This window comes from Terrapene carolina, unplaced genomic scaffold (assembly GCF_002925995.2).
Source record: "Terrapene carolina triunguis isolate 2854851 unplaced genomic scaffold, T_m_triunguis-2.0 Scaffold22, whole genome shotgun sequence".
Classification (NCBI taxonomy): domain Eukaryota; kingdom Metazoa; phylum Chordata; order Testudines; family Emydidae; genus Terrapene; species Terrapene triunguis.
In genome coordinates this window covers 16,375,906-16,384,199 of record NW_020664373.1, presented here as the reverse complement: position 1 = coordinate 16,384,199, position 8,294 = coordinate 16,375,906, and the positions used below count along the sequence as shown (strand labels likewise).

General features: G+C 37.9%; 1 protein-coding gene across 1 annotated transcript in view; it reads left to right on the top strand.

Annotated features, from left to right (window-relative positions):
* The first annotated feature begins 278 nt into the window (after window positions 1-278).
* The window catches only part of LOC113404981 (choline-phosphate cytidylyltransferase B-like), a 43,641-nt gene continuing 35,625 nt past the window's right edge, over window positions 279-8,294 (top strand). The window contains 2 exon segments of the mRNA XM_029910865.1: window positions 279-341; window positions 343-474. Coding sequence (XP_029766725.1) covers window positions 279-341; window positions 343-474 — 195 coding nt within the window.

Here is an 8,294-nt window from a genome sequence, read left to right as displayed (position 1 = left end):
AGTGCTAAATAACCTCTCCTTCCATAAGTTCTGGTGCTGTATCATCTAATGTCAATACAGCACATAAATCAGATGGAGTGGTACTATGGTGACAGTAACCAACCAGAAGACATCATGCAAATGAGAATACTGTATCCCACACCAGCTGCTCTGTTGCTGGCTGGTTGTTATAGTGATAAACTGAGGCCTTGCCTCTTCGCTTCTCCTTGAAAGAAAAACCTTTAATTCCTCAAGGGAAGGGAGAGAGAAGAAAGGTGAGGGGTGGGGGAGGGAATTACATGACAAAGAAAAGCATTATCTGGCTGCAAAGAGAACAGCAGAGAGGGCATCGCGGAGAAAAACAAACATTCACTGGCCATGCCAGTGCTCACCACCGATGCTGAGTCAGAAACAGGTATCCCAAAATCCCTTTCTAATGAGCTTCTTTCAGAAACCATGGAGGAGATAGAACACACATGCCCTCAGCCTCGGTTGGTAAGTAGAGACAAAGGATGTATGTATTTGTCACCCAAGAGCTCTTTGTCTTATTAGAATGTAAAGGAATCAATTGTTCAAAGATTTAACATGTAAATTCTGTAAATTCAACTGCAGCCTAACGTATCTCAGTTGATTGTGCTCAGGGTCTGCACTGGGAGAACTTGGATTACAAAAAACTATTGTGCCAGCTGTGGAAAAAATACAGACTATTTAGGATTATTGTGTTTTTGTCTGTGAGGAAGAGGTTAATATTCTGTTACGGCAGGTCTCTTTCTATAACAATGTCGGAAAATGTAAAAATGGCATTTTTCTTTAGCCTTTCTTAGGTTCGGATTTACAGCAAGGCTGTTCATTGTATCCTCGCCTGTTCTTTGTCTTTGTGCTGACTTTGGGAAATAAAATGACAGATAAGCAGAATTGCCACATTCCTAAATAAAAGACAGTGAATTAAGGATGCATGTGGGGGGGAAATGATATGGCAAGATCACTCACATTGCTAAAAGGTTCTAAGGAGATTGCCAGTGTACACTTCCATGATTTCACTTCAGGTATAGAAAGCATGTGACTCGGGAAAGCTGCATTAAAAAAAAAAAGCTGCAGATCTTAAATAATTAGTGTATGACAACAGTGCATTCAGAGATGCTGGCTGCACATTCGGTAGAGAATTCCTTTATCGCTGTATGTCTGATGTTTTGCATTAAAAACCCTCTTCCACCATCACTGTTCAGTTTCACTCCCAGGGTGCTGCAGGTTCATTCTGCATCAGGCAGGATTCAGCTCTTTAACAAATAAGACAAGATAATGAGGTGTTACTTGCTGCTTTTCTAAAGTCATAAAGAACTTTGGAGGGCAGGCTTCCAATGAGATTTAGGGCTCTAAATTATGGTAAATGCCACCCATCCTTTATATCCCGTTGATTAAAAGAGTGCTGTTTGAAGGGGCAGTGTGGAGAAATGGGACTTTGGGGAAGGTGTGTGATGATAAAACAAGTTGTTAGTCTTTGACTGAAGGTGACAAAAGGCTCATCCAGGCAGCCCAGGCCACTTCACAGTCAAACAAGCACAGGCTCCATTCGGGGTGCTGCAGCCTAAGTGCAGTGTATTTTCATGTGCTAATCTTTCTTACATTTGGAACGTTTTTATCGTTGTTCTGCATTTAAGACTGTCTGGTTTATTATTCTAGACAAGGGTAATGGTTAACCTTTCCCTATATGTGTTACCACAAGGCATGGATAATAATGATACATATGAAAGAAGCCCGAGAAATGGATATCAATAAGGTGTGACACTATGACTTATGCAATAGTTTAGCACTGGAAATGAGATCATTTACCACCAGAATTAAATCACAACCTTAATTAAAACAATTAAAAAAAATCCAACTTCAATAATTACATTTAACATTATATTTCAAATATTATACTGTTCTGACAAATAGCAACAGTTGCTGGAGTTGGCCTAAATTAACATTTTCCACTCGCTCTTCTTATAATTAACTAACAACTTTTAAAAAAAAACCTGTTAATTTATAAATGGAAAGGCTTTGGATGGGCTTTTTTTAATGTTTGTACTGCACTGTTTACTAATGCTGTTTGTTAAGATTTTTCTTACACATAATACAACACTTTTGAATACATTATATCCCTTCTATCCTGCCACATAAAAAGAATTTAAAGGAAAAAATGTCAGTGTGAAGCAGGTATTTAAAGTATCAGTCATTCCAGTAGAATTCCTATGGAAATGAAGGTGGCAACCAGAATACATGAATAAAACAGGAACTCATAATGATCTTTTTTAGAGCTTCATGAATATTAATAAATCAGTAATGATAATAGAGACACTTGGAATAAAGCTTTATGGAAAACTCATACTTCCAAGATGAGATTGTGGGACTACATATCTGCCTTACCTCCATACTTGCTGAAAGAAATGTGCCAGTGTTGAAATAGAGGAGAAGTCAGAATATTTAAGAATACAGTATACTCCACCTAATAGTGAATGGTCCTGAATATTTAAGAATACAATCCACTATACACATGATAGTGAATGGTCCTGACTGCTGCTTAATCAGAACTCTTTTGGCAAAAGTGTGTCTTAAAGTGGAAACATTGATAGCCAATGGCCAGAAGGGTTAAATGGAACTTAGAGTAATAAAAGGCTTGAATTTCTAAGCTTTGTTCCTTACATACAAAAATGATAAAGATTAAAAGAACTAATAAAGATGGAAAGTAGTGTATATGCGACCAGATCCTTACCTGGTGTAAGTCACCATAGCTCCATTGAAAACTATGGAGCTATGCCAGTGTATCAACTGAGGATCTAGTCCATTAGTCTTATTCAGTACAGTACTTGATTTCATTTTAAGTCTTTTCAGATTTTTTAAATAGCCTCATCTCTTAGTTGCTGAACCAACTCCTATAAAGTCAATGGGAGTTGGGTTGGATCATTAATTGGGACAGCCACTTAACTGGGATACAAGGCTCTCCATTGGGGAGTCCTAATTAAAAGAACTTTACTATAGTTCCATTACACTGTATTTTAATTTGTTACCAGGCGATTATGTAATACTGGTGAGCTGAATTTGTGTTATTTACAAATTATTTTTTTCATGCAGCTGGGTGGTCATTATGTTGGTCTGAGAGTAATGAATAGTCAGGGCGCCCTGAACTCTTTGTATAGGCAGTTTAAAAAATAAACTATTTTTAAAATCTAAATATACATATAATTCAAAATTAGATCAAACAACATGAAATGCTTGAAGAAAGTGTCCATTAATTAATAATGAAACTTTGCATAGGTCAATACATATTTTCACAGAAGCAATAGGAGTTAGTAGGACTTCATAAATGGATATTTTGTATAGTAGATATTTACTGTTATTGACTTTTTAATTAAAAAAAGAATTGCTTATTTGATTCCCCAAAACAGCAAATACTTTAATTAATATCTGTCACAATGTAAATATTTCTTTTTCAGTCAATCCCTCTGACTTTATGTCATGGAGGCTGCCATCTTGACATGAAGTGTCACAGTAGGATTAAAGGAAACTTCTGTGTCCTTCAGTGAATGAGGAAAGCAGGAGACACTGATGTCAGTTTTCAGGTAAGTTTCAATGTGTATTGAAATATGAGTTTTTTCTATATGTAGCACTATTTTTATTTAAATTGCCATGACTTTCTTTTTTGCAGACGCTGTCTGGGATTTTTGAACTAAAAAAAGCCAGTCAGAGGCTCCACTAAGAATTCATATTGAAGTAGATACTCCCTGCTCCATCCTTCCCTGTAACTTTGCCTACTCTGTGTTCCCTATTTTCATGCACCTGCCTGCCAATTAATAGCTCCTTTCTTCACACCCCTTCAGTGACCTTTGCCTCAGACAATGAAACAATCCATTACATTCTAGTCTTGTCTACAATGTGGGTGTTAGCCTCTGGTGCAGCTATACAAGTGTTGCTATTCCAGTATACACCTATACTGTAGACATGGTCTGGTTATGGAAGCGCCAACTGTTTGAAAATGGGATAATTTGCATCAATGCAAATTGTATTTTTTAAACTGGTGCACTATGTCTACACTAGGGACATGTTTGCACCAATGTAGCTACCTAGGTGGCTAAAAATCCTCAGCATAGGCAAGCCCTTAGGTTAGCTGGGAAGCAGAGGCACATGGAATAGAGAAGATTAAAGGGGAGGGGGGTGTTAATTTGGAAGTTGCAGCTGTCTGAACCTATTTATTTAGTTTGTTTATGATGATGTAGGCTTTGGGCTTGATTCTGCAATTAATTCCCTGTGGATAGCTCCTGGCTCCTTGCAGGATCAAGGCCTTTGTCTTCATCCAGGTTTGGAAAGCATCTATCGCCCAGTGGGAATTACCAAAACCTAAATAGTAAATAAATAACAACAACAACGCACATGCTCAGGTGGGGTTGGAGACAATCCCAGACAGTGTCTACAACAAAAAGAAACAATGGCAATTTCTAATTACAGTGCTGCAGTTAAAAACAATACACATAGAAACTTACCTGAAAACAAACTTGAAGGACTACCACTTGGTTTGACCTTTCACTGAAGTGCAGTGGAAGTTTTCTTTACTCATACTGTATGTCTCTTCCTTCCAAAATAAGTCTCTACAGTAACATTTTCAAAAGCAGCTACAGGAGTTGGGAGCCTAAGTCCCATTAACTTTCAATGAGACTTAGGCTCTCACGTCACTTAGAAACTTTTGAAAATTTTATCTTAGGGGCTTTAATCATTTTTACAATAATTTTTAAAAATATGCTAGTTGTGTTGGTGAAATCATTCAGGAGTTTTGAAAAACGCTAACATTTCAGTTAAGAGTAGATGAGAAAGATTACTATATATTAGTCTCACTCGGTGGAGCTATAATAATGGTTTAAACTAGAGCTATAATGGCTGTAGAGATTATTCCCCATTGATGCGACTAAGTATGAAATTTGAAGAAGCTATTTCTAGAAATTGTATTAGCCTTGACTTTCAATATTTTGATCTGACCTTTTTTTTGCTTTTTATTTGATCTGATATTTAAACAATGATTCAGGATGATTCATACATAACTGCTCTAGAAGTATTTCCGATATTCTTACCAGTTCACACAAGTAAACTCCTCAACAAATGCATATGATTTTAACTTTTATAGTTAGCAACATTATAGATATAAAGGGCTTTATTATAGTTACAGCCATGCTTTTGTTTTTCCACAATGTGGTGTGATTTAGGGAGCCTGACATCGGCTCTTCTTCAATTTGGATCTATGCTGGGGTACAGATGTCATGGAGAAGGAGCATTAGAGCAGATGACTGTAATAAGGCTGTGTCTGAACAGCTTAAAAGAGGCATGGTTTGACTAAATGTAGGTGATCTTAGCCCTGCACAAGTTGTGTACTGTATTTGGACCCGAAACTAGTATTCATGATTTCTGGCTGTTTTGGACCAAAAATTTAAAAAGGGTATCAAATCTGGCCTTTGTTGGTATGCACATAACTTTCTTTGGCACACTTTTAAAATATTTTTTCTTTGCCTGCAGCATATCACCACCAAGAATTAGATTGTGATTTGCTTTTCACTTCACTGAGAGTCACACCATTGCTACATATCTAAATATGCTGTACCCCTGGCAACAAGATGTTGCATTATTTATTGGTCAGATATATAGAACTACTGAGATGTCATTGCAAGAGTCACAGATAGGATAGGAGAATTGGTGCGAATATTATATACTATAGAATGTCTTGTATTTCTTGCTCATATGTATGTGTGTTATGCTATTTGGAACTTGCTGTTTCAGTTGAACATTGTCTATTTCTCAAACAATGCTTTTTTCAGTTATTGTGAATGTCTATATCACAGCCTAGGAAGACGAGTAAAAAGGCTAGTGTAACTAGACAGCAAAAGCAAGGAATTTACTACATAAAAAATACTAAAGCAGAAAAAACCCATAGGAAGGAGCTAAGAACTATTCACATTTGTCAGAAATACATATATAGAAACCACCGACACAGCCAGCTTTATATACAAAGATATGCCAGAACTAAGGGTTAGTCTACACTATAAAGTTAGGTCGGCTTAACTACATTGATCAAGACCATGAAAAACGTCATGCCCCGTGCGATGTAATTAAGCCGACCTAAGACCAGAGGTAGATGCTGCTAGGTTGACGGAAGTATTAAATAATGGCTTGCCCTCAGGTTGTTCTTTCGTGGTTCTGTGTTGGTGGCTAACTCCCACAAAATGCTTGTCTGTACTGAGGCAGTGTTGAATTGCAGAACTGTGTCTTTTTCCATCTTGTGTACCTGATGTTTGGTACATATTTGGTTCTTTAACTTGTGCTTTGTTTGAGTTTGGGACCCAACATACCTCTAAAATATGTCATACTTTCTAAACGATAATTTCTGGTTGAGCTAGAGCCTATGGGCTTGATGCAGAAACCACTTCTTGAAATGCAGATTAGAGTAGATCATAATGGTCTCTTTTGGCCATAAAAAGCTATGAATCTATACATATCACCACACACTTTTGTAAAATGATGGGAAGAATTTTCTGCATTGTTCCTTTCTTTCTGAAACTTATACTTGCATCTTGTGATTATTAGTCAGTCAATAATTATTATACAACGATTAGTAATGCATAACATGACTTTATGGAGGATGAAGCCCAGATAGTATTTGAAAAAATGGCTGTCTGGATTGTTTGCAAATTGGATGAATTTTTTAAAAATATTATTAAAAATATAAATAAATTATTCTGAATTACTCTTTATTCATATTTGCTCTGCAGAGCCAATAGAAATCTGGGAGAATGAGCTGGATACTCTTTTGGTTCATGCATCATCAACAGAACTTTTAAATAAATTCCACTTGCAGAATCTTTACCTGGAGGTACACAGAGATAAGGGGCAGTTAAGTTGTAACTGCAGTGTAATACACCTCAGCTGGGTCATGGTTACTGGTAATATAGTTTTAATTTATAATTGGGAGGTAATATCATGAAACAATAGATGCAAAAAAGATAATCGTAAATCAGACACCTATCCCCAGGAGTAAAAATTCACTCCCTGAACACCTGGTCCTTCAAGAGGCATTCCTTGAGTACCCAGAGGCAGACCTAGATAGTCCTTAAGGCAGCGTTTATCAAACAGGAGTCCACGGGCCCCACTGATCAACTCCTCCCCCTCCCTCCCAGTGCCTCCTGCACGCCGCTGAACAGCTGTTCAGCGGCGTGCAGGAGGCACTGGGAGGGAGGAGGAGGAGCGGGGACGGGGTACACTTGGGGCGGAAAGAGGCAGGGAAGAGGAGGGGCAAGGGTGGAGTGGGAAGAGGAGGAGTGGGGGTGGGACCTTGGGGGAAGGGGTGGGGTAGGGGTGGGGCCTGGGGGTCCATGAAAAATTTTAAATCAAAGTGGGGGTCCTTGGGTTGCTAAAGTTTGAGAACCGCTGCCTTAAGAGATTCTTCATCTGCAAGGAATGCTCATGTTTTAGGTCTAATATTTTACAGACCCAGCATGTGTATATTTCTCATTCTTCAGTTACTTATAAGATTTTTGGTAGTATTTTGTTCTTAATGAATGTGTTGAAAAACTGCTTTAAATTTTCCCCTCGGATTTTCACGTTTCCCGATTTTTAGTCATTGTTTGCAAACTATGGGTCCAGTGCTACAAGTCCTTATATGAGTAGTCCTTATGCATGTGATTAGTTCCATTGAAATCAGGTGTCCTATTTTGGAACTGGTCCAAAGTCTCTCTCTACTTTTAAGAGACTGTCAACTTGAAATCTAGGGAGTTAAAAAATGAGATAAAAGTAGTGTAAAGTATTGTCCCAGAATCCTTCTGCTAATTCTGTGGTTTTACAACTACATTTTCCTATTTTCAAAAATGTTTTTCTCTCCCTTGTTGCTGTGTGAAAGACCCACACAAACAAAGCCCTGTTCTAAAGGATATAATGAAACAGACTGTACACTAAATGCTGTCAAACATATCAAATAAACCAACTGAAAAACTGCAAGGTGATGGTGGCAGCAAAAAAGGGCTGAGTTCAAGATCTACAGTTCCTCTTAACATTTTTATAATGTTCCTCTTAACAATATAAAACAGAACCAGCTTGAATCCCCACCCAGAAAACGGGGAGACTAAACAGCACCCTTACAGCCATCCAGGGGAATGGCTACACTGCATTTTTAAATCCACAGGAATGAGTTTCAGAGGCCAGAACTACTAATTGCAGGGCTCACACTATGGCACTAAACACAGCACTGTAGACATTGCGGCTGGTGCTGGAGCTCTAAAATCTATCCACTTCTCTGGGCCTCA